This window comes from Balaenoptera musculus, chromosome 3 (genome assembly GCF_009873245.2).
Source record: "Balaenoptera musculus isolate JJ_BM4_2016_0621 chromosome 3, mBalMus1.pri.v3, whole genome shotgun sequence".
NCBI lineage: Eukaryota > Metazoa > Chordata > Mammalia > Artiodactyla > Balaenopteridae > Balaenoptera > Balaenoptera musculus.
The window spans coordinates 52,218,957-52,243,835 of record NC_045787.1 but is presented as its reverse complement, the minus strand read 5'-3'; the positions used below and the strand labels follow the sequence as shown (position 1 = coordinate 52,243,835).

The window sequence follows — 24,879 nt, the reverse complement described above, 5'->3', positions numbered from 1 at the left end:
AGTTGTCTTCGTTTGGGAATGTTGTGAATGAAGTTTTTTCTTTTTGTACTTCCCAAATTTTCTGTAATGAGCATAAGTTAATTTTATAAAATTTTGGCACACTTAAAATCTTTACATATTAATAAGAAATACTTCTAGAGGTGTCTCAGATTAGTGGAGAAAGCATGGAACATTTAATAAATGGTGTCAAGATGAATACCTAGTCATTTGGGGAGAAATAGTCTATCCGTATCTCAAATCAGACACCAAAATGAACTCCACATAGACTAAAAATTAAATAAAAAATTAAATTGTGAATAAAATAGAATAGAATATAAAGGATATCATCTTGGGGGAGAAAAAATTATCTAAGTATGATTCTAAATGCAGAAACTATCCAGAAAACAACTCATAGCATTCTATGTACCTATTATTTACATAATAAAAAAACCTAAAAAATAATTAACTAACCCTGGCTTAATACTCTTTTTCTGTTTGTTTGTTTCTTATAAGCTGCTACTGTAAACACCATAGCCTTTAAAAAGATTATACAAAAATCATCATGTATACTGCTAAAAATAACTCATTTGGGAACATTATGGGAGAATTTTAAAATGTACAAAGCAGCATTAAAAGAAAACATTTTTATAGACATAAAAATTTTTGTATTGTGTGATAAAAAGATGTATTTTATCAGTGTACATACTTGTCTGGTTTCAAATCCCTATGTACAATTCCATAATTATGTAGATATTCCAAGGCCAGGACTGTCTCAGCAAAGTACATCCTGGCCATATCAACAGGGAGAGGACCCATGTTCTTCATTAAGGTAGCACAGTCACCTCCTATAAAACACAAGAAAAAGACTTAGCAGGTATAGTATCAGCTAGGATTAAAGACCGCCAGTTTAGACTGCAGAATTTCTAAGTAGAATGGTATCTATCCATAGACATAGTCGATCGTGTTCATAAGTGGAGACTGTGTTAGGTAATCATGTTTCTACTTATGATGTGGTGTGGAGAAAATATAGACTTTTATTTAAGAAGCGCTGCTCATGAGAGAGCAGATGTGGCCTGAAGTGAAACTAAATGTTGAAGAACTGATGATGTGTTTTAGGAACAGTGTGACGATTTAAAATAAACCATTTTAAAACATGGATTCTGGAATCAGGCTGCCTGAGTTCAAATTCCAGCTCTGACTCTTACAGGTGGGGACATCTTAGGCAAGCTGGTCTTGGTTCTTTCAGCTGTAATATCAGGATATGAATAGTGTCATCCCTTTTATTGTGAGGATTAAATGAGGTAATCTGTGTAAAGAATTCAGGATGCTGTCAACACATATTAAACATGTGATAAACGTTAGTTATTGTTGTTAAAATAACCATAACAAAAGTTAATAAAGCAAAGTACTGGTGTGGTGAAAAGAACAATGGGTGGAAATCAGGCAAGTTGTGTTTTTGTCTTGTACCTACCACTAAATATCTAGTGAAACCCCTTCTTGGGTTTCAGTTCATTCATCTGCAAAATGAAAACGATATTTAACGGTTCTTCAAGTTATAAGTTTTGGGATTCTGTTCAAACAATCACAAGGGCTTAAACTAGATGCTTTGAAAATTGTTTTGGAGACTGAGATTGACATATATACACTAATATGTGTAAAAGAGATAACTAATAAGAACCTGCTATATAAAAAAATAAATAAAATAAAATTTTTTAAAAAAAGAAAATTGTTTTGGCCCTTGCTTATCTATTCATTTTATTAGCTTTATTTATGTCAATAAGTCATGGCTATGGAAACACTCAACAATTTCATGTAAAACTGATGGAAATAAGATTACTTGGAGCATTTAAAAGGTAGACCACAAACTTCCAAAAGAAAACAAGTTAGTTTTTAAAAATTAAACTATAGTTGATTTATAATATTGTGTTAGTTTCAGATGTACAGTTTCAGACTCTTTCCCATTATAGGTTATTACAAGATACTGAATATAGTTCCATGTGCTGTACACTAAATCCCTGTTGTTCATCTATTTTATACATAGTGGTGTCTATCTGTTAATCCCATAGTCCTAATTTATCCTCCTCCCTTTCCCCTTTGATAACCATAAGTTTGGTTTCTATGTCTGTGAATCTATTTCTCTTTTGTAAATAAGTTGATTTATATTATTTTTTTAGATTAGAAGTTAGATTTTCTTGAATGTATCTTTCTCCTAACTCACCTTTAATTTCACACCATACACCAAAAAGGATATATTTTTCATACTTTCCTTAAGAAGATCCATTGTAATGAATGTTTTCATGATATGTGATAAAAATAAGTAGGAAAAAGCCCATCACCTATATTCTAACTTTAATGACCGATTGAGAGGAGGTACTTAGGATGAAAAGCTATTAAAAAGGGAAAACAACCTTTTTCCAAATAGCACTAATTTTCCCTTTGTTATAGTAGAGCTGGCACTTTGCAAGCAATTATGAGAAGATAATGACTGGGAATACAGCCATCTAATTGCCTGGCCTTGGATCCTACGTGGATACAACCATCGTATGGCACAAGTACAGAAAGCGTCAGCCGCACAAATGAGCCAGTGGTTTCTGGGTACAGGTGTCATGTTCTCTGTGTCAGAGTGACTCACCTTCGACATATTCCATGACCATGCACAAGTGGCGCCTGGTCTCAAAGGAGCAATACATGCTGACAACAAAAGGGTTTTCTGCAAAAGTCAGGATATCCCGTTCCACAAAGGCCTGCTGGATCTGGTTTCGGAGGATGAGGTTCTGTTTATTAATCTTCTTCATGGCAAACCTCTGCCGCGACTCCTTATGCCGAACAAAATAGACTGCCCTGAAAAGGAGCACAAGAGTTGGGGTTCAAAGGAAGAGGGGATGTTTCTGGGTACAGTACACCACTTTTTTTTTTTTACGTTCACGTGATAGCCGGGATCCAGCCCACATAAGCTATGCTGGCAACTACAAACATTCCATTCCAGGCCAAAGTCCTTTGGCTAATTGATTTTTTTTTAAAATTCTTTCAATAAAAGTTACAGGTCACACATAAGGCAAATTCATTTCATTGCTTCATTTCACGGAAGAAAATGGACAGTCTCCAGAGTGAGCTACTTTCCAGTAGCTAGCTGTTGTTTTCAGTTTTTCTATAACAGAACAAAATCTGATATATAAGTTAAAACAGGAAAACAATGAACAAAAGTACATAACATATTCTGAGCTAGATTCTTTCTAGCATTAGATATCTATTAGGCATTTTTTCCCAACTGACTAAAGCAATAATTTTCTATATGATACTCATGGGATCTACAAAAAGGGACCATAGACTATAGCTTCTTAAAGTAGCTGGCTTCCAACTTGAGAGTAACTTACTCCCCATGAACTTTCTAGATAAATAAGAAGTATGTAATAGGTCATATGAGGCTGCCGTCCCTGCTACAAAGAGTAGCATATTTCTTCACTACAGACCTCGGCATGAGTTACACCTATGCCTGTTTCAACAGGAAATGCATTTCCCAACCTAAAAGGGGGTCCAGAGTACACTGCATTTCTGGTCCATGTGACCCACAGCTGAGGTGTCTGGCAACTGTACTGTAAAATGAGCAGGCCGCATGGAATTTCTGCCAAAAGCCTCACCCAAATACTCTACAGAACCAATTCTGTCTGGGTAAAGACAATGGACTCCCTGAAGCTTCAAATGATGTAGAAAAAAGAAGTAATTCGGAGGAGGATCCTTCAAACCCCACCTGGAAATGATGAGCAAGAAGGAAAATGTCTTGGACGGGCTCCTTTTCTCATAAGTTACTCCTCACTTATCTCATTATTAAGGGACAACAGGTTTGAACTCTCAGGTTAGACAATTCTCAAATAATTAATAATTTACCTAAAGAGCCATCATCATTAGAAGTGTGTAACAGGTTATACGAGGCTGTCCTGAAACAAACGCAATGATCAACTAAGTAATAATTTACCTGAAAAGCTATCAGTCATAGTAAAGTACATCCAGTAGTCTGTTTCCTAAACAAGGGGTTATCTGAGATGCATTTTTCACTAGTGATTTTCACTGTCTCCAAAAAATGAACTCGAAGGGGACTAGGACACCCTATATTCCTGCTGGACCAATATGTCAGAGTGATCCACTTACATAAATCTTAAGTATATTCAATCTCAGTTTAACCAATATTCACATTTTCCTCTTAAGCGTTCAACTAGGAATTCATCTTTCTTTGAAGTGTGTACGTCTTTGTCTTCTCACTGTATCCATCTTTTCCCTTCACTCACAAAATCACACATTTGTGGGGTCTCTGGTTAAACATTCTTTTTTTTTAAATCTTTACTCCTTTTTCTCTCTCCTCTTTTCTCTGGCCTTCTAGTTCTTCCTTCCCTGTATAGTAAAAAGCTGTCTTAGCCACACTCCACATAACCAACTCGAGGAATAACCTGGTACTCTTATTCCCACTGTACAACAAACTGACAAGGGAGCTGGCTGGCTGGATGCTTACTGCTTTCTGCAGAGGCTGGACATCCTCTTCAGGATTCCCAGACACTTGGGCTCCCACCAGCTGGGTTAATTTCTACACCTGTTCTTCTGGCTAGGCTTGATATCATGACTGACTAATTTAAACAAATATTTAAACTGATGAAACACGAGTGTGAAAAGAGAAAGCACTGTTGTTTATAAGAAAACTGAGTGGAATGCTTGGGAAAGCACTGATAAATGTGAGTTACTAAATAAAATTCCTATTGATTTAGTATGAGTGAGAAGATTCCAAACGTTGAGAAAATAATAAAAATCTAAGCAGACTGCTTCCAGTTCTTGCTTCACCTGTAAAAAAGCTAAAAGTGGGAAACAAACAACATACTACAGTCAGCCCTACATAGCCACGGCTTCTGCACCCTCAGATTCAATCAACTGAGGATTGAAAAATATTAAAAAAAAAATCCAGAAAACTGCATGAAGCAAAACTTGAATTTGCCACACTGGCAACTACTGATATTTACACAGCATTTACATTGTATTAGATATTATAAGTAATCTAGAGATGATTTAAAATATATGAGAGGATGCCATTTTATATAAGGGACATGAGTATCTGTGGATTTCGGTATCTGAGGGGGGTCCTGGAACCAATACCCCTCGGATATCAAGGAATGACTGTATAAGTATTGTTTATACTGGCTGTCTTATAAAGGGCTTACATCGAAAGGCTAGTCAATTTACATACATTTAAGTTAAATTAAAATGTTTAGAGTACATATCATTTTTTGGTGATTTCCTACTTCAACTTTTTCATTTACCAACTACTCATTCTTTCTGAATCAGATTAAAGGCTACAACAATTTTTTTCTTTTTCCAATTACTGATTGGATAAAATCAAGATCCAAAGACACTTGAGCTTCTCCTAATCAGAAGCTGATAGCAGGACAGAGAGATTCAAAGGGAGCACAGAAAAGAACTTGGCCTCCCCTTACATATATGAGACAAGCATTGGCAGATATTGTCATGAAGAGGGATTCTTGAGATACAGAATCTGTTTTTTAAAATGAACTTTAGAATCGAAAATGTTAAAAGGAAAAAGCCAGAATCTTTATATAAGCACTTGCCTATTCTTGAGAGTCAACTGGAATACAGCTCACTTTCTATCACTTCTTTCAATATTTAATATTGAGTAAGTTTAGGGCTGAGGACCTCCAGACATATGATATTGTGAACTTCACTTTTAGACTATCAGTAGGCTGCCATTTTGATTTTCAACCAAGCTGCACCATTTCTTACATAAATAACTGCTCCTCAATATGTCTGAGAACAACAGGAAGTGAAAGAAAAAGAATAGGGTTGTACATGATTTTATGAAAGAACAAAAGAGAAAGATACCTCAGACCCAATTTGACCAGTACCTACATTAGGTACTGTGTAAAAAGGCCTTCAATCTTTATTCTTAGATTTTCAATTCATAAAATTTGATTTGACTTTCTGTTTTCCCTTGCTATTGTACTTAAAATAATCAGGTAATCCTTAGGGAAATTTACCTAAACCAGTTGAAATTAATCCTATAGGTAGCTTGGGATACCATTTCCTCAGGAGAAACATACCTCGATCAAGTTGCAAAAGTCAACTAGACTTAATTAGAATTCCCTGTAGCTGCATTTTTGTTTGTTTCGTTTATGTTATGTTTTTACATTTCTGTACTGCTTTGGAAATATTATTTCTAATGCTGAGATGTGTTTATTTAGTAATACGTGTTGTCTCTCACATACTCCTGTCCTCCCTTCTTATAAATTGCTGTTCTAAATCTACTCAAGTCAGCAGAGAGTGAGGCAGAGGGAGAGAGAGAGAGAGGGGGAGGGAGAGGCTGAACAAGAGAGAGAGACAAACAGAGCGGGACAGACAGACATCTAACACTGCTAAGCAGAGCTGCAAACTGCCCAAGGTTATAAAACTAGACTGAACTGATTTGGCCCCCATTTCTCTGTTTTCTGGCCTCAAGGGTTGTTTTCTTTGAAAAGGCTTCTGTGTCTCTTTTCCTACGCTGGCCGGCCGTGTGAAATAGGAAGACCCAAGGGTGGGAGGTGATGCGTGGGGGGAGGCAGCCAGTGGAGCCAAGCATCACTCCACTCATGCAGAACTGAGGCGGGGGAAGGGAGAAATGGAACCGCAGGCAGGCAGGATCTAGAGCAGAATGAATCAGTCCTGTTGGGAGTGTTAACGTCTCATGCATATAAAATTATGCATGAATCTGAGAGCCTGATACACGAACCCCTGTGAGCAGATCCGCATGTGGGAAGGAGAGTGCAAGTGTTAGGGGGAAGCTGAGGGGAAAGGCTATCAAGAAGGAGCATCCGTCAACTTGCACACCTCATCCGTCTCTCAGGTAAATGACCCTGTCCTTTGAGGGTTAAAAAAAGCAGAAAGGGCAGCAAGGCTAGAAAGCAACGTGAAGTGGGGAAGAAGCGTTGTGCCTCTCAAATTTAGCTTTCTTACTTTAAAAAATTTTAGGTCAATCTTATTCTTCTACTTCGAAAACATTTGAAATTGTTATTTAAAAATCTAGGTGGAAGCGCTCAGTGGAAGAAGGATTTCTATACCCCGATTAAGACGGCTAAAAGTTATAAATGATATTCAGAGGGAGAAAAGAGCTCTGCTTGCAGTCAGGGTATGTGTGACCAGGCTTGGGAGCCTCTTTCTCCACATCTAAGTGGAAGTGACATCAACACCTCACAAGGGCTTGTGAGAAGAGAACAAATAAAGAGAATAAAGAGACTAGTCCAGTGCCTGGCACACAGTAGGTGTTCGCTTTCTACAAAGTGCTAAGTTGGCATGAAGGGAGGTGCAACTTCCCGTCAGAATCTGAAACCTGTTAAACAGAGAAGGAAATTGGGTGCTTCTCAAATTGGCAAATTGGCTTTATACCATGAATTGCCACTAAGTAGGATGTTGAGAAAAGCATGACGTGTTAGCTCTCTCGAATGAAAGGGTTAGTTTCCAGCATAATCAGTATTTGAAAAGTCACAGAACGGTTATCACTATAAGTCACTGATGTGAGCGAGGGACTCGGTTACAGGGATGCCCAAGAAAGCCTCGAACGGCTCCAATTCATGGACCTACGTGATCCATCTGTTCAGCCAATTCACATGAGCCCACTATCAGCATCCTCATCAGGTGGGCCAATGGGCGTAGCTCCATTCAAATTTTAAGTTAAAAATAATTAAATCGTAGAGGAAATCTGTCAGAAATGTAATGAGAGATTAACTTGGAGAAGAGCAAAAGAGAAAAAAAAAAGTTTTGGCTGATCGGCAGAGGCTCCCACAGGCAGCTTGTAAGCCCATTAATGACTTGGCCTGCATCCTGGGTGTTTACTGATTCACAGCTTGTTTAACTTCTTGTATATTCCCAACCATTCCCCAAAGTGTGATATACCTCATCTACTATACAGTGGTTTAATTGCACTACAAATGAGTTTACTCAACCAATTAGAACTCCAAATACTGCTAAGATATATGCCCAAATTTTATAAAAGTGGTGCTTCATAGACAATCCTATGCCAGAATTCCACCGGCAATAAAATTCAGCAGTGCTCAAACCCACAGACCCCTTAAATCAAAGTTCAGTCTTTTCCCTAATCAAACAAGAAATCCTCAGATGATTTCCAGAACTAAAAAGGACTAAAAGCCAATAATATATAAACAAAACCCACAAACAACTGCATGCTAAAACAATCTTCTTAGGTAGAAGAGTTTCAGTGAGGTCCTCAAAAGAAATAAAATGTTGTAAAAATAAAACATCAGAAAGCATTTATAAGCCACATCAGGAAATATGCCATTTGACATAATCCTGAAAACAAATCAGTGAAGCATAGAAAGCACTCACAAATATTTAAGTTCTTCACTAAGTTAATGGTGTGGAAAATATTAGAGGTGAAAAAAACAGCATAAGGAGAAACATCCCTTGTGGCGTAACAAAAATCGATTCTATCTCATCTGCTGTGTGTGTTATAAATGGCAATAAATGTCTATGGGATTGTTTATTGCTCTCCACCTACAGATGGAATTGGGATTAATACTTAATTAAACTAGAGTTCTGGGCTGTCTAAAATGGATCAGGACATAGTTTGTGTATTAATTACTCTTCCAAACTATTAGTAACTCAGAGGGATCTTGTCAGTATTGACCTTATGCCCTGAGAGGGAAACCGTGAATCTATAAAAATGAATCAAGGAAGGGGCACCACTAACGTGGTCGGACTATAGCATAGAGTTCAACTGAAAAAAAAAATCCTGGTGTTATATAAAGACTAAAAGAAGTGTATTGCTTTAAATTTTCAATCAGCCTTCTTATTAAAGTACTACTCTCCCAAGGTTGACTGCTGGTCAGACAGGAAGTACTGGCTAATTCTCAAGTAGAAATGCTATAAATGAATTTATATATATTCAGATATATATATCCAGATGTGTATGTGTATCTACATAAAAACAGGCATATACAAAAATTTTCCCTTACTTTAGAAATTTTTACTTTCTAAATTCTTCCTCTCCCACGCTCTAAAACAACCCCCAGGTCACTTGAAATGTTTTCTGATTGGGTATCCAATGAAAAATGATTTGGGCTTCACCTGATACCCACCAATGAAGGAGCAGTGACCTGAAAACTCAAGTCCCCAACAACATCTATTTGGCATAAGATCAATGTGAAGAATATATTTCTCAGGTGTGTTAAAATATAATAGAGAGTTTTCCTGAATTACTCACCCATAGGCTCCATTGCTAATCAATTTAATCGTCTCAAAATCACTTTCCCGAGGTTTCCTTCGAAGTTTCAGGGAAGCATTAGAGCTCTTGGAGACAAAATATGGATGTTAAAAAATAGCTCAGAATTTAAGAAAATGATTTTAGCAGCAAAATAACTAATATTTGAATTGCATGCTCTATTGTTTAATATGTTAAAGTGCAGTATTCTAGTCAAAGGAACCTGGGGGACAGCTTTAAAGCTCAATTTTCCACAGCAGTGCTGATAAACTACTCCTCATGACTGGCTCAGTTTCATTTAAGTGAACATCATTTCCAGGAGATAGAGGCACCACGTTTTTGAAAATTCCTGATTTTTAATTTACCTCCGTAAACTATTCAGGTGAGCCTCACCCCAGTCTTTTAAAGTTTTAAGATTTAAGTCCAAAATGCCAAACCTTAATTCTAGTTTCAGTCAATCAGAAAAGAATGGGCTGGAGTGGCTCTATACGGGTTGGTGGATCATGTGGCTTCTCTGCCACTGACCAGAGCGTGTCTATTTCATTCCTGTGGCAACCTTTCCCGTTTGGAAAAGGCAGCTGGCAACAAATGAGACAGCCAGGCAGAGCATGCCTGTCTTTCTTTACTTCCATCCACCGTAAGTCTTACTTACCGTGGTTTAGACACCAATTTTCAAAACGATAGCTCTTTAAAAAGTTTAGTTCAAAGGACACGAATAAACAAAATTTTTTCTTTTTTTTTTTTACAAAATTTTCTCACGCCCCATGTATCTTAGCACTGAGAGGGGAGTTAACAGTCATTTTGCTCCCTCTGCAGAGACCAGAATCCCCTTCCCATAATTTTGGAAGAAACCCCATGACTCTGAGGTATGTGCCATTCTCCCCCACTCAGTGCTGGCACCTGCCCACTCGGCTGCCCCACCACCTTTGGAAGATTTAGACCGAGCTTCCCACTGTCCTCAGTGCCTGCATTCTCTCACCATCCTGAGTGACTTCAGTGTCTACACAGATAACTCAGCCAACAACCTGGCCTCTGGGCTACCTGACCTCCTCAATTCAACCAGCTCCTTTCTCTGTTTCTCCTTGGCCTCTGGCCATAGGACCTGGGTCTACTCATCACCTGCCAACACCCCACCTCAGAAAACATAATCCAAGACTGGGCCCCCTTACTTCTTCAGCCACCCCACTCTGACTGCTCTCCACAGCTCCAGCTACAAGGCCCTGAACCAGCCCTCTTGTCTCATTAACTCTTCCTCACCCGAGTGACCTCACCTATGCCTATGGATGACCCCTAAGTCACCTAGACCATCCACCAAAAACTCTCCCTCTGAGGGCCGGAAGATCCCACACCTTATGTACAATTGACTGCTTGATGGCTCTCCTTGGATGTCTCAAAGGAACCTCAGCTTCAGCTCATTCAAAATTATGGCAGTTATGATGAAACTAACAAAAACAGCTATCCTTTACTTAGCATATGTGAAGCTGTCCTAACCATTTTACACAGACTACCTTACTTAATCTTCTATATCTATTTTACAGTTGAGGAAACTGAGGCACAGAGAGATTTTTTTTTTTTTCCCCAAGCTAGTAAGAAGTGAAGCCAGCTCTGAAATCTGGAAACCTGACGCCAGAGCTTGGGTTTTTAAGCCCCCAGGCTACACAGCTGCCCCTCTTTCCTGACCACCCCCGATGCTGGGGGTGGTCCATCCTGGTTCCTCTTCTGCTATTCACAATTAGGAAGAATGGCACCAGCATCCAGGACCTCTCATCTGTGTCACTGCTGCAGACTTTCAAATGGCCTCCCCAGGGTCACTCCAGCTGGCTTTCCTCACCCCATCTACTTCCTACACTGCAATCAGTGTGATTTTTTTTCACGTCGTTACTCTGTTTGGGTCATCTCCCTATCTACTCCTCCTCATCCTCCACACACATACATTTCCTCCACAGTTCAACAGCTTCCCACTGTTCTTTGAAAGAAACAATTTGACAAAGATGAACAGCAAGCACGTCTGTGTCCAGTTTTTACCCGAGCTCTCTAGGCTGCACGGTCTCCCTCACTCTTAAGCCTTCAGATATACTCTCTCCCTTGTGTCACATGATGGTGGACACCATCATGGAATGTTCCCTCTGCCCCTTCTGATCCTAGTAACTTCTCACATCTCGAGCGTCCTTTCCTTAGGAGATCTTTCTGGACTGGTAAATCTCTTTATATTATGAAGGTAAATCTCTTTAATGTTATGTTCCAGGAGCACATGGCCCTTTTTCTTAATAGATCTTATTCACGTTTCTCATTTTGATTTTTTTGTGCATGATTTGTCTTTATTAATTTGTTTCTCTTTGAAGAGAGGGGCTAAAACTGTATGCCTGGTGCCTTGCATATAGAAGCACAATAAATAAGTGTTGAACAAATAAAGTAATTAACACAGCCAAAATCTCCAGATGCTAATAAACAGAAAAACCAACATCACATTTCATCGAGAAAGATACTTACATTCACTGATTCGTCTGTTTCTGGTGTTTCTGCTGTCCCACTATCATAGTTTCCCAGCTGAGCCATTTCTAAATTAAAAAAAAAAAAAAAAGCTAAGTTTAAGAGAAATAGGACAATTGTTACTAGAGTACTATGCTGAAACAAAAGAAGCACAATTTCTCCAATATTAAAAAAAGAAGAATTTACTCTATACTCCAATGTACACATGAGAAAATCTTAAATCCAAAATGGCAAGAACCAACAACTGATATTGATATTTTGAAATCGTTCATTTCATGCCCTTTTTCCTAGAACTCCGTTTCTTATGAACACATAGACACAGCTACTTAGAGCTGGGCCTCTGCTCATGTTAGCAGGAATCACTGGCTGACACAATCACCACAGCTTGGAAAGGGTTTGGGGGCTCAGTGATTATGCTTGTAATCAGATACTCAAGAGAGGTAAGTTTCCCAGGCTCTGACAGGCATCAGAGATGCACTGACTACAGCTCAGAGATGAGTCTCAAGTTGTCATGAGCATACCTTGCCCCATTCCTTCACATCCACTGAGAGCTAGCCCTCCTAGTACATAAGAATCTGCAACTTGTCAGAAAGGAAGCAATAGTAGTTGTTAAGAGGAGTTTGGAGTTGAAAAGACTCGAGTTGCCACCACTAAGAGCACTTACTAGTGGCTTTTTAACCTTGGGTTCTTCCTCTGTAAGATGGGAACAATATTGTTTATCTCTTGGAGTTTTTTATGAGTATCACATGTGATAATGCATGTAAAGCTCTTAGCATGTTGACTAACAAAAATTAAGTGCTCGCTGAATGTTGATTGTTATTTATTACAATTATATCATGTAAAGTAGTCAGTCCTAGGCTGGATGCCACATGCTTGACACCAGCCTAAATTCTACCCTAGTGGTCTAGTTAAGAGACAAAGCATTTCATTGCTCAACCTACATTGGAATGCATCCTTAAGTCTATATAAGTAAATGAGAAAACCTAATTATTTTACTGTTCATTTTGATTTTTATCAAACAATGCACACTTAAGAAAAAACAAAACATGTTTTATTAAAAAAAAGAACATGAAAAAATTTTCTCCAAAACTTTAAAAGGGGGTTATCACTAAGTGGCAGGATCACAGGTAATTTGAATTTTCTAATTTTTGAAAATCGAACGTGTATAATAAAAAGTTATAGTTTTTAGTTACATATTTTTGTGTGCATCTAATATTATTTCTTAGGCTCTCAGAATTTTATGTATTCATGTTCTTATAAATATAATCATCCTTTTTTGGGAGAGATTACACATAAAACACATGAAGCAAAGCAACAATGGAGTGCTGTCTTTAGAGAAAAATTAACTCCAGAAACTAAAACAACTGGAGATTGACACTATCCCAATTTACTTACAGAAGAAGTTCAGGAATTAAAAATGAGCTCAGTACAAACTGTGTGCTTTCTTGGTGTCATTCAAATGACCTCAACGTCCTATGTGACTAGCACTTTAGATTTATAGACTAGGAGGTAGACTATAATGTATTCAGTTGGAGGGGCTCAAAGGGGCAATTTTACTAATATTTATTTATTAAGCATTATTACATCTTAGGTGCAGAGGTGAACTCATATAATCCTAAAAACAACCCTATGAATAGGGACCATTATCCAGTTTTTATGAAGAACACTGAGGCACAAAGTAGCTCATCACAGTGTGATCAAGGTCACACAGTCTGCACTGACACTCTGGGTAGTCCCATTCTAGACTTTCACTCTTAACCTTTCAAAGGTCAGGCTTTAGGTCTGCTGGTGTCCATGATGACAAGAAGGCAAACAAATGTAGATCAGAGTTTGTAATAATCACATTTTAAGTGATTATAGCAAACAGATTAAAAATTACCCTCAGATCTGAATCAAGAAAATTAAGTGTTCAAAGTTAAAAACAACTCCCAGTGATAGATTTGTATAATTAAACATGAAACTTGTCAAAAATCACTATTAAAATGTTTTAAAGACAATAAAGGCATATAAATGGGCCTCAGATTATTCACCTACCAAAGGTTCAGCCTACAGTGATATTTACTACCAGGTAAGAAAACTGTGAAGAGCTCACTCAGTCTACAATTCAAAGGCTGACACAACTAACTCTGCCGGCGTGAAGAGTCACCGTAATATACTTTGACGGTCTCCCCCACTCCAATTACTTCCATAAAAAAACAAATTAAAAGATGGTTCTGTTTTAAATAGAGTTTCTGCTAAATAACTATTATCTGGGAAATACATATTATTTGTAAGCAGTGGGTAGTAATGGAATGGAACCGAGAGTCAGCTTTTGAAGCAGGAAGCTAAGGCATCATTTTGTAATGCCTGAAGAGATTTTTAAAACTCATCTAAATACCATTAAACATCTGCCCTTTTTATTTCAGTGATTTAAACCATTTCTGAAGACTCATGATTCAAAAAGGTAAAGATGGTAATTTAAAAGCTATGGGGAAAAAATCTCTCCCCAGGGAACTTTTCAGAAAAGCAGCCACCAGACTCTGATAAGTGATGAATCTGCTGTGGTATTGCTTTCAGTACAGTATAAATTTATCCGGCATTATCTCCCAGTAAGGCATGCATCATTTCACTGGAAGCAAAGATTTGATGGCCATAAGAGCAAATAAAGCAGGGGAAATAGGAGAGCAGGCAGAGAACAGCAGGTTCCCTGGCTGTAGATGGGAAAATATCTGCCAACAGTTAGCCTCACCACAAACAATTTAGCATATAACACTTTGCAAATTCAACTTAATGAACCAGGAAGACAGTTTTGAATAGAGGAGTCTATGATTGTTTTTGAGTCTTTTCAGGCAGTATATAACCTAAGTGTTTTAAATGACAATCCCAAACAATAATGAACAGGAAAAGGTGGTGGAAGGAGTGGTTTCCCAATATCACATTTGAAAAAAAATCACTAACAGGGTGCTTCCTCTTCTCTGCATTTAATAGCATTAGACCTATTTTTTTTTTTTTTTGAATCAACCAGAAAGCCTTGTATAAGTTCTGAAAAGCATTTCCCCCCGACTGGCTCTCCAGTATATTACTATTTTTCATACCTTTTTGAGACAAGTAAGTAAAAACAGATTTACAAACACTGAACCTGATTTAAAGTTAATCATCAGTTATCAGTTACCTGACTCCCAAATTACATTTAAATGTCACTTTTAGATCAAATGTAATTAATTGATTTACCAACATTTTCAAAATGTGCACCCTTGAGAAGAATCCAAAGGAGCTCTGCAAGAGAAAAAATACCTCCAGAGAAGATGGAAATCTAAACCCTTCTTGGATGCTCTGGCATTGTTAGGCTGATAAGACTCTAGGATTTCGAGGTCTCTTCCCTACTCTAGTTAAACACAAAATTCAACACATAGTTCTTTCCTTTAAATCACAATTGGTCCCCAAATTTGGCCTTTTCAATAGATAGAGCCAAAACATGAGGAAAAAATAAAGATTTGCCACTAAGTTTTTCCATGAGGTCATGGTGCCTAAGCAAGTAAAAGTTTAGCCCAACCACGGTACTCACCTTCCAGAGGATCCTTATTGAGACCCAGCTGGCTAATGATGTACCTGGGAATGTCAGTTTTAATACCCTGTCCTTCTTTTGCATGGCCTTCTGCTGCTTCCAATAGGTAGTAAAATTCTTCAGGATCAAATTCCTAGCAGAAGACAAACAGAGGTGGATACTTCTTCGAGCCAAAATTGTCTGCGGTTTTATTACATAAACCCCATTCACAGTAAAATTGCTGGATATACATGGTAATAAGTTATTTATACAGAAAGAAGGCAGATGGATTACTTCATTTAAAAAGCATACAATTTTCAGTTCATATTCAAAGCCTAATCATATTCTAAGACAATACATTTAAATACTTGGTAACCCAAAGATAATTTCCATTTCCAACTTCCTTGTAAAGTGACTTTGAAGGTACTAGGCTCCACTTAAGATATCTATCTTATTGAAAATGAACAGGTCGGAATTTTTGATTGTGCCTTTTTAGTAAAGTTTTAAAAATCTGTGAATCTCATCCAGAAGATTCAGTTTCTCTCTCTATACAAATAGCCACAAAAGAAGTAATGTTAGGATGCATTTTTCTCAAAGGTTTTGTAGGGAACTCCCTTGGTACAGAGGTGTCCAAAAATATTAGAAAGAAAAATCCCCAAATTTTATCACCGAGCTCTAAAATTAAGTTATTAATATTCACATAATGTGAACATTAAGAAAGAAAAATATGACATTAGTACTTCCAGTTACCTCTGTCCTCAGTAAAAATTTGGGAACACGTTTTTCCTAAGCATGTTACTTTATTTTGCTGTCTGTTGCTTCTAGTATGCAATAAAAATCTTAGGATCACATCACTGTAGCCGGATGCCGCGGATTTATGTGTTGTAAACAATTGTAGATTTAAAGCACAGGTACCGTTTTCAGTTATATTTCCTAGATCCTCCCATTCCCAGAATTTTTCTCATTTTGATTAGTGCCCCATATACTGAAATCTCAGTATTTCACCTGAGAATTACTCAAGTATTTCTAAAGGCCATATGAAAAAGCATGCTACAAAGGGAGTAAAGCCAAACCAATGTCCACGCTCAGTACCCTTTATATAAACCTACAGCCAGAGACAAGGCAAGCCTGGGACTACAGGCCTAAGATGACTGGTTGGGGGAAACATTCCCTAAAACTCTCAAACTCCAGTTTCATTTGAGCTTTAAACATCATGGAAAGCAGCAACATCTTCAAATCTACTTCTAAGCTCACTTGTTTCTATCTTTGATAGGCTACATGTACTTTTACTGTTTCTCTTCTGATTAAGAGTGATTACCGTTAAAAAAAAAGTCATTTCCCCTTTTAAGGCAACATCTCTCTTAGCATGTCTTCTGCCGTCCAGAGAAGCAAGTTTTGATGCTCAATGGTATTTTCCCCCAAACTGAACAACTGCAGGGAAGTACAAGTCTGTGGTGCATAATTCAAAAGGTACAACAGGAAGAGCAGGAAAAACTCAGTCTTCTGCCTGCATCTGCCAGTCACACAGTTCTCCCCCTCCCAGAGGCATCCTGAGTATTTTTCTTTCCCTTTATCCTTCCGGAGACACTTAGTGCTGAATGATGCTTTTGATTCTGTGATCGCAAGGGTCCTGGCCATTGATGGAAAGCCTTCCTCCACCACACACCTGCCTTTCTCCTCCAGACTCACCTTCCACCACATCTCACTCTGCACAGGTATATGTTTACAGGGCCGTGAACATTTCACTGTTATAGAAAACTATGAATTTTAATTAAAATAAGAGCAAAACCAAAGCAATATCACCATGTCTGTACATATGTGTACGTAAAATTCTGAAAAGCTGTACTGTACTCAGTAGTGTTATACATAACTATTAGCGAAACTTAAAAGTGAGTTTTGACACTACATTAAGCCCCATAAAACTATTCTTATGTTCGAAGCTTCGTCTTTGTTCAGTGTTGACTGAAATCTCAATCAAAATTACGTAAAATAAAGCAAAGATTTTAAAACAGGAAAATGGTCACTGACTAAAGAAAGTATAATTGATAAAACAAACTAATCTTGGAAAGTCTCATTCCTTTAGGTCTGGATAAGGCCATACTGTATTCTCCAAATGGACTGCTGACTAGCACTTATTTCGAACATGCCACATTTTAAAAGTAACAATTATAACCACAGGTCACCGTATATCGTATCTCTGATTTCCCTCTCTGCATCTTGGCACCTCCAAAAAAGTGGGGTACAGCGAGTGTTCTAAATGAGCTACAACATAGAAATTATGCTGAGATAAAGTCAAGCACATTACTCCATGATCATTTTGTAGGTTTGACCAGACTGTGATACAACTATCTCTTAACACAACACAAGTCCTAGAACTTTTACTGAAAACCAGACAAGGAAAAGCACACACGGCTGTTGTCATCAACCTTCACGTGTTGCTGTTTCTCTTGACTCTTTCTATTTAGCTCTGTCTTTGGAGCCAAATGCAATTGGAGCTTTCTGGTGGACCCTGCTTTCCCACAGTTAACAATAAATAACAAAATCACCTCGAGGGGCAACTCACCAGGCACTCTAATAACCGAGCAGGACGGGCAATAACAATTAGGATCTTTCGAACTAGCTGTTTAATAAACGCCAATTCTCCACTTTCTGAACGATCATGAGCCTACGAGGAAGCAGTGAAAAGAATGATGAGACAGAGTTGCTCCCCTAAATGGGAAAGAAAATCAGCAAAGCATGCTAATCAGATAACTGCAAATATCCAAAAATTAAGTGACTTAGAAAATACTTTTAAAAGATTGATAAGCAGACATTATCTCTACATAAATGGACACTATTAAACGTCTATATCTATCTACAAACAGGTCTATCAGCTAAATTTTAATTGCAAAACTTTGATTTATTCTCTGTGTTAAAAATCAAATATTAGGGCTCTCAATGTGAACCATGAGTGAAGTAGACATTAAAAGTTCATGATACATTGAGTACATGGTACAAGTAGAGTGGGCAGCTGATGAGGAACCTTGATTTTCCAGACGTAACTTCTTAAATGTATGAAATGGCTAACATAGTGAAGGACTGATTTTGTTAACCTGGGCATTTAACACATTCATGAAATATGTTTTATATATACAACACTATTAGCCTGTAAGTTAGTTATTTCATAATATGTAAGAAGTTGTACACTGCTTATTTCAAATGTTAGGTGAATACTGTTTATACTTGGATACATACATATGAATTTGATTTCACATAATGAATAAATAATACCTAGATACTCAACTCAGTAAAATTTAACTGACTCAAAATCTTCTAAAATTTTATTTTACGTGTTGCCTAACATGTGAAATCTAAGCACAAAAGATATCCTGAGGACAGAACTTAGTTTATTAACAGTCATTTTAATTTTCAATATTTTTTGAAGAAATGAGGTAAATCTGTATCAAGACAGATATAAAACCAAAGGTTTAAAAGTTTAAATATAAACTTCTACACATGCTCACTTTCAGGCTTTCTTAATTTTTATGATTTGCTTTCCTTCAAGGATTAAAAAAAAGTATCAAGGTGATGTTGGTGCAATAGAATATAATTTCATAGATATGGTAATAAACATTTAAAGTCATTCTTGAAGGTGCTTTATTCTGCCAAGAACTAGCCTGCCCATAAAAAGTGTCAGACCAAATCTATGAAAAATGATTATACTTAGAAGTAGTATGTTTACTAAATTTAAGTCATTAAATCAAAGGCAACTTTCCAAAATGTAGGCAGAGAAACCATATACAGGAAAAGCCAAAAAGCTAACATTTAAAAGAAAAAACACAGAGAAGATGACCACTGGTGAATAACTGTACAATAGAATGTGTTTAAAGATAACCAACTGTTAACTATAACTATAGGTTCTAGTAACCAGTAAGGATGTCAGGACACATACGAGGAGACATACATAATACTTGAACTGTCTTTAAGTTTTCTTTTCATTTTTTGTTTTGTAACAAAAACGGATTTAGGAAGATACAGTGAATGCCAAGAAATAAGGTTATATGTCTTTTTTATAGTTTATCCTTAATCAAAACTAAACAGAAAACCTTAAAGATGCAGCAAAAAAACCCCACCTAACTTCTGGATTGATAATCCTCTTACTATAATAATTACTGCTTTATAAATTAAGGCATATAAAGAAAATCTAAAAAGCCTAAACATGTTTTGGTGGTCTCTTCAAGGAGAAACAAGATCTTTATATCTTAAAAAATTAAAAATAGCTCAGATTATACAAATTCCATTTCAGAAATTGTAAAAATAATCAGTTCATTCCAACTTCTTACTTCTGAGAATTATCAGCTGCAACCAAGGCCAAAATATACAATGAGTTATACTAACACAAATACTATTTTGTCTACTATCAATAGGGGAGATGGGAACTTTGTTAAAACAACACCAAACAAAACCACACACTCAGCATGAGAAGAGAAATAGTTTAGTGGCTGCCGGCAGCAAGCTCCAGCATTCCTGGATTCCCTGTGTTTGTACTTTAAGTGTTGGCCAGTATAAAAAATACTGAGACTAAGATTTGAGAGTAGGTTATAGCTTCCTGTGCATTTTATTTTCTTTGGCTAAATACACCTAAGTGAAGAAAAGAATGGAGACATAAAAGCTTTCCTCTGGAATTGACCTAGACCTCAGGACTTTAAAAAGGCATCAGTTAAATCAAGCTACTCAACCTCAGGGGGACTTGGCCTGAGTGTGCAAAGGATTGACAATGGGAACAGTGGCGGGGAGGCAGGCTAGACAGGCACACAATGTCATGGCTGGGAACTGACAATAATTGCATCGACGGGAAGGCAAAGCCAGGCCTCACAATGTGATTCTATCCAAAGGAGCAAGTTCCCCTGCGACCTGTTAGCTCCAAACTCTGGAAGGACATTGTGAATGTGATTCTGAAGACAGTTTTAATTTTCACAAAAGGACTGAAGGAAAATGTCTATCTGTGAAAATAAACAAGAAAACATCCTTATTCAAACCTGACAATGCTCTTTATGTTACACACGTATACATGCTTCTCTGCCCAAGAGAGAAATTTCTCTAAAAGTCAACAATGTTAATCTATTACATGGTGCATTCAGATGATTTTTGAAACCCTAAGTTTTTTTAGTTGCCATGAAAAAACCTGCCACGTCTATCATACAGAAACAAAATTAAGTGGGGGATTTCAATGTAAATAGCTTCAGCTTTGGGTTCTACCCTTTTCAGGGAATGCCTGTGAAGGAATGAACCACAGAACTTAACCAGTAATTATGGTAATTGCCTGGGACTGAACTATGGAATTAAGGAAGAAGTATCTCACAGAGGTAAATTAATTTTCATCATAATTTATAGTAGAATTGGTCCATGACAAATTGGAAATTGACAACAAAACCTGAAGACAATGTGTTCATCCAAAGACAGCCTGAGAAACATTCCCTTAGTGAGCTGCAAGAGGCTGAAATGTGAGAAATGGGAACGGAGCATAGAAAACTGTTGGGAGGTTTAGAATGGGAAAGGGAGGAAGAATGGGGGCTGCTAGTGAGAGAGGGATCACCTCATCTTGCCACAACTAAATTCAGGGTGCGCAAGGACAGATGGATTTCTAGAAAATTAGGATGCCAATATTTTCCTTCAGTTCCATGCAATTATTTACACAGTCATGCTTAGAGAAAACCACCTACGATTTTATTTACATGGGCATAATGTACGCCGATGGGATACAGAAATACAATATATCCAAATATATTGGCTAAATAGGTTTTACTTATAGGCTGTGGCTGATCAATTTCAGTCAGGACAGCAATATTATGCATTAATTGCATTCCACTATACACACTCCCTTCCTGTCCTGGGTGTTATCAGGAGCTAGGGCTGCAAGTGTTAGGCCTGGAAGGGGCCTGTGTTTATCTGTCATTTCAGAAATTGGATATTTTGTTAGAAGAAAAACTGACACTAATGAAAATACAAGTTGCCGTTTACTACCCAACACCACCTGCAGGTTAATTAACAGGATACATGGCCTGGAAGAAACCAGCAATTTTCCATTTAGCTTTTCCAGATATTAGAACTAGATAGCATCATCAAATAATGTACATACACTCAGGCAATTTCTAACTTTATGGTTAAGGAGGGAAAAAAAAATCACTGCTTCAAAATCCTTCACAATCCACTTATCCTAGAGCCATAGATTGTTGGGACCCAAGGTTCCTGTAAAGGTTATTAACATTAACTTTCTATTACTCTAAATGTTGACCAGAATCAATTCACAGCAAGTAGCGATCAATTTTTTTTTTTTCTTCTTCCTCTTCGCTTCCCTGGAATATGAACTCTGTCTCATGGCTAAAACTTGCTGAGCAAATGCTCTCATAAAATTTTTCTTGTTTCAGGGGAAAAGCAAAACAAATCAGAAAACGTTATAAGGTGTAGGGTCTATACCTCCTGTAGCAACTTATCTAATTTGTGCTGTAATTCAACGAAGTATCGTGAGGTGATGAGACCCTGGTGGGATTTATCCAAGCAATCACGAGCCAGTTCAATAATCTGATGGTGAGTGAAACTAAGCACTCCATCTGCGAGGGGGAGGACGTGGTCCGGAGAGTAGTTGGTGATTATTTCCTTTAGGCGCTCTTCCATCTGAGCTGTAGCCTATTTCGAGATGACAGGCACACACGGATGTAATACAAGGAAACATATATGTAAACAACTCAATAGTCACATTTATCTAGCATTTACAGAGACCTCCACAAGTTATTAAATAGAATTCTAGAAATTAAATTTAAAAGAAGCCTCCCTTCTGTAAGATACTATAATGGTACACATATATCATTATACCTTTGTCAAAACCCACAGAATATACCACACAACAGAGAACCCTAATGTAAAGGATGGACTTTGGGTGATTACGATGTGTCAGTATAGGTTCATCGATTATAACAAATAGACCGCTCTTGGGCTTGGGGGGGGGGATGTTGATGGGAGGGAGTTGTGCATGGGTAGCGTCAGGGAGCATTTGGGAACTCAGTACTTTCTGTTCAATTTTGCCATGAACCTAAAAAATAAAGTCTATTTGGAAAAAAAAAAGAAAGAAGAAGAAGAAGCAGCAGCAGCCTCATCATGTGGGAAAAAGATCTGAGGTATATAGGAGAAACTGAATCTCCCAGGGTGATAATTACTTTTTTCCTCTGCCCTATCAAATGTAAAGTGGTACATGTAAGCTTCTCCAAATAACTCAGTATCTGTGAATCACTGTGCTCTCATTTCAGATCCTGGGCTCTTTCAGATAGATTGCCAAAAATATCAAATACTGTAGCTCTGTTTTTACCTATTCAAAAATCAGGATCGTTGCTGGAGTTCCACAGGGTGGGCCAAGAGTTTGTTCCTTTGGCTGTGTTTTAATGTACTAGGAACAAGCATCCTCTACCATCTTTACTCACACCTCAAAAAGCTACATCATGGGCAAATGGCCAAGGGGATCCCCTTGGTAACATAAATCTAAAATTTCCTTCCCAACTTTTATTTCATTCTCTGGGATCCCCGACTGCCTAATCAATGTTCCTTGCCTGCATTAATTGTATATGCTGGGAGACTCCTTCTGCCTCCTGTTCCCTTCTAAAATCCTAACCAGTATTAACTAGTATAGTCAGGATCTATTTCCCTGGTGAACAAGTGACATGTGATAAATGGCTAAAATGGCTGTAATCAATGACATCAATGTTGGGTTCATTACAAATAATAAGTACTCTACTCCTGATTTATGAAGCCAAAGATTTCCTTTTGCTCTATTGCCTAGGGTTACAAAGGTGATGGGGGAGGGACAGGAACAGAATGGAGAAATTACTTCTCCCACACGTGTAGGAACACGCTGGTGGAAAAGCTGTGGAGACGAGGTGACGGGAGCTCCTTGCAGCCAGGGCATCCGGCAACAACCCTTCGCCAAGGCCTCTCTGGCTCAGTCCAAATTGCTGGTCTAACAGGGAACACTGCAACTGGACCTTTCCTTCTAAGTTGAGAGGATTAGACGTATGATTGCTAAAGAGATTGGAAGCCACAGAAAAGAAAAATCAGGCGAAAAAAGTAAAAGACTTTCATGACACATACCAATTTACAGGCTTCTGAGGAAGAAAAACAATTTCTGCTTGACCATACAGCAGCAGGCCTAGAACACAGGCAGAAGGAGAACCAGGGTCCAGAGGCCTTTCAAAGCTGACGCTCTCTGGAGTACCTCACCAGACTCACCCAGTGGGTAGGACAACCAGCGGGATTCACGTTACAGCCAGTTCAGCCCACGGACTGTGTGGCTAGTTCTCGGCAGCTTTTAAAAATGTTTAGTGATTTTATCTTTCTAAAGAAGGCTATGGTGCTATTTTATAAAGAGAGTCATGAATGGACTGGACCATTACTCCCCACGACAAACACCTTACAGACGCTAAACCTAGGTTGCCTGTTTGTTTAGATGGTAGGCATCTTCAATTCAACTCATTACCTTTGGGAATCTTTCCTTGTAGACATGGTTCATCATAATTATTTCATGGTCACAGCAGGCGGGAGAGCGTCCAGGGCTGCAAGCAAAGCAAATTACCATTTTAAACTTGCCACAGCATGAAATGAAAATAAGCTTTTCATTTATAAACAATTGGTTGCATCAAAAGTACTATGCAGTCTTTGTAAGAAAAGTATATTAGGTAATAAACTACAAAATCAGTCATTAGCACACACGCACGCATACATACTCACGAACGCACAGAAACCCCGAATAGTGTTCATAAAGAAAGCTCCAGAAGTGGAATGCTGCAAATTAATTATAGCTACAATATAAAGGTTCAGAAAACGTTCTTAAATTGCGATTATATTTTGTATGTAGCATGCGTTTGCGTGGTTCTAGAAACCAATTAATGAACTGCAATATAAAAGAAGACAGGGTAGCCACAAACAGCAACATCTAGGGCACGCTGAACTGTATAATTTCACACTTTCATCATACACCTGCGCTCTGCCACGTACCACTGAAGAGGTTTAAGAGTTTTCCACGGCACAGGTGTCACCACTGAAATCCATTTTCTGGCCTGGCAAATATTTATTTGGGATGCTGAGGAAGGCATTGCGTACAGTACAAGACACAGGCATACAACTCTGTGTTTTCCCTATTCCAACAGTAGGTGCCTGCTCCTTCCTAGTGGTATACAGTCAGGCAATTTCAGTGTGAGTTTATATATTCCTCAGAGGACATAGCTGCTTGCAGTAGATATCCTAGGAACTCCTTTCATAAAACCAAAAATGGCACCCATTTTGTGGTAAAATACGATGAATGAATATGTGTTGAATGAATACAGCTCTAAATGAATTCATAAAATTGGTCTTTTATTCCATATCTCAAAATAATCTAACACAGTTATGCCATGTAGCTGCACTTACTATATGACACTAAATAAGAAGGGTACAAAGGGAAAAAAACCCTTCTGAGAAAACTTTGATGCTCAACTGAACACCTGACAAACTATGTTTTACAATAAACCTTAATATGTCAAAGCGGACCAGTTCTACAGCATGAAGATCTCATACTGTGGAGGACCTGAAGAAGGACTACCTTGCTTCCCTTGCAGAGAAGGGCCTGTTGTCCAGCTGC

At 37.9% G+C, this 24,879-nt stretch overlaps 1 protein-coding gene across 1 annotated transcript in view; it reads right to left on the bottom strand.

The window, feature by feature from the left end:
• MAST4 (microtubule associated serine/threonine kinase family member 4) overlaps positions 1-24,879 on the bottom strand; it is a 568,903-nt gene that overhangs the window by 36,294 nt on the left and 507,730 nt on the right. Inside the window, 8 exon segments of the mRNA XM_036848868.1 lie at positions 686-824; positions 2,612-2,820; positions 9,227-9,312; positions 11,714-11,781; positions 15,258-15,390; positions 17,800-17,901; positions 21,693-21,902; positions 23,740-23,815. Coding sequence (XP_036704763.1) covers positions 686-824; positions 2,612-2,820; positions 9,227-9,312; positions 11,714-11,781; positions 15,258-15,390; positions 17,800-17,901; positions 21,693-21,902; positions 23,740-23,815 — 1,023 coding nt within the window.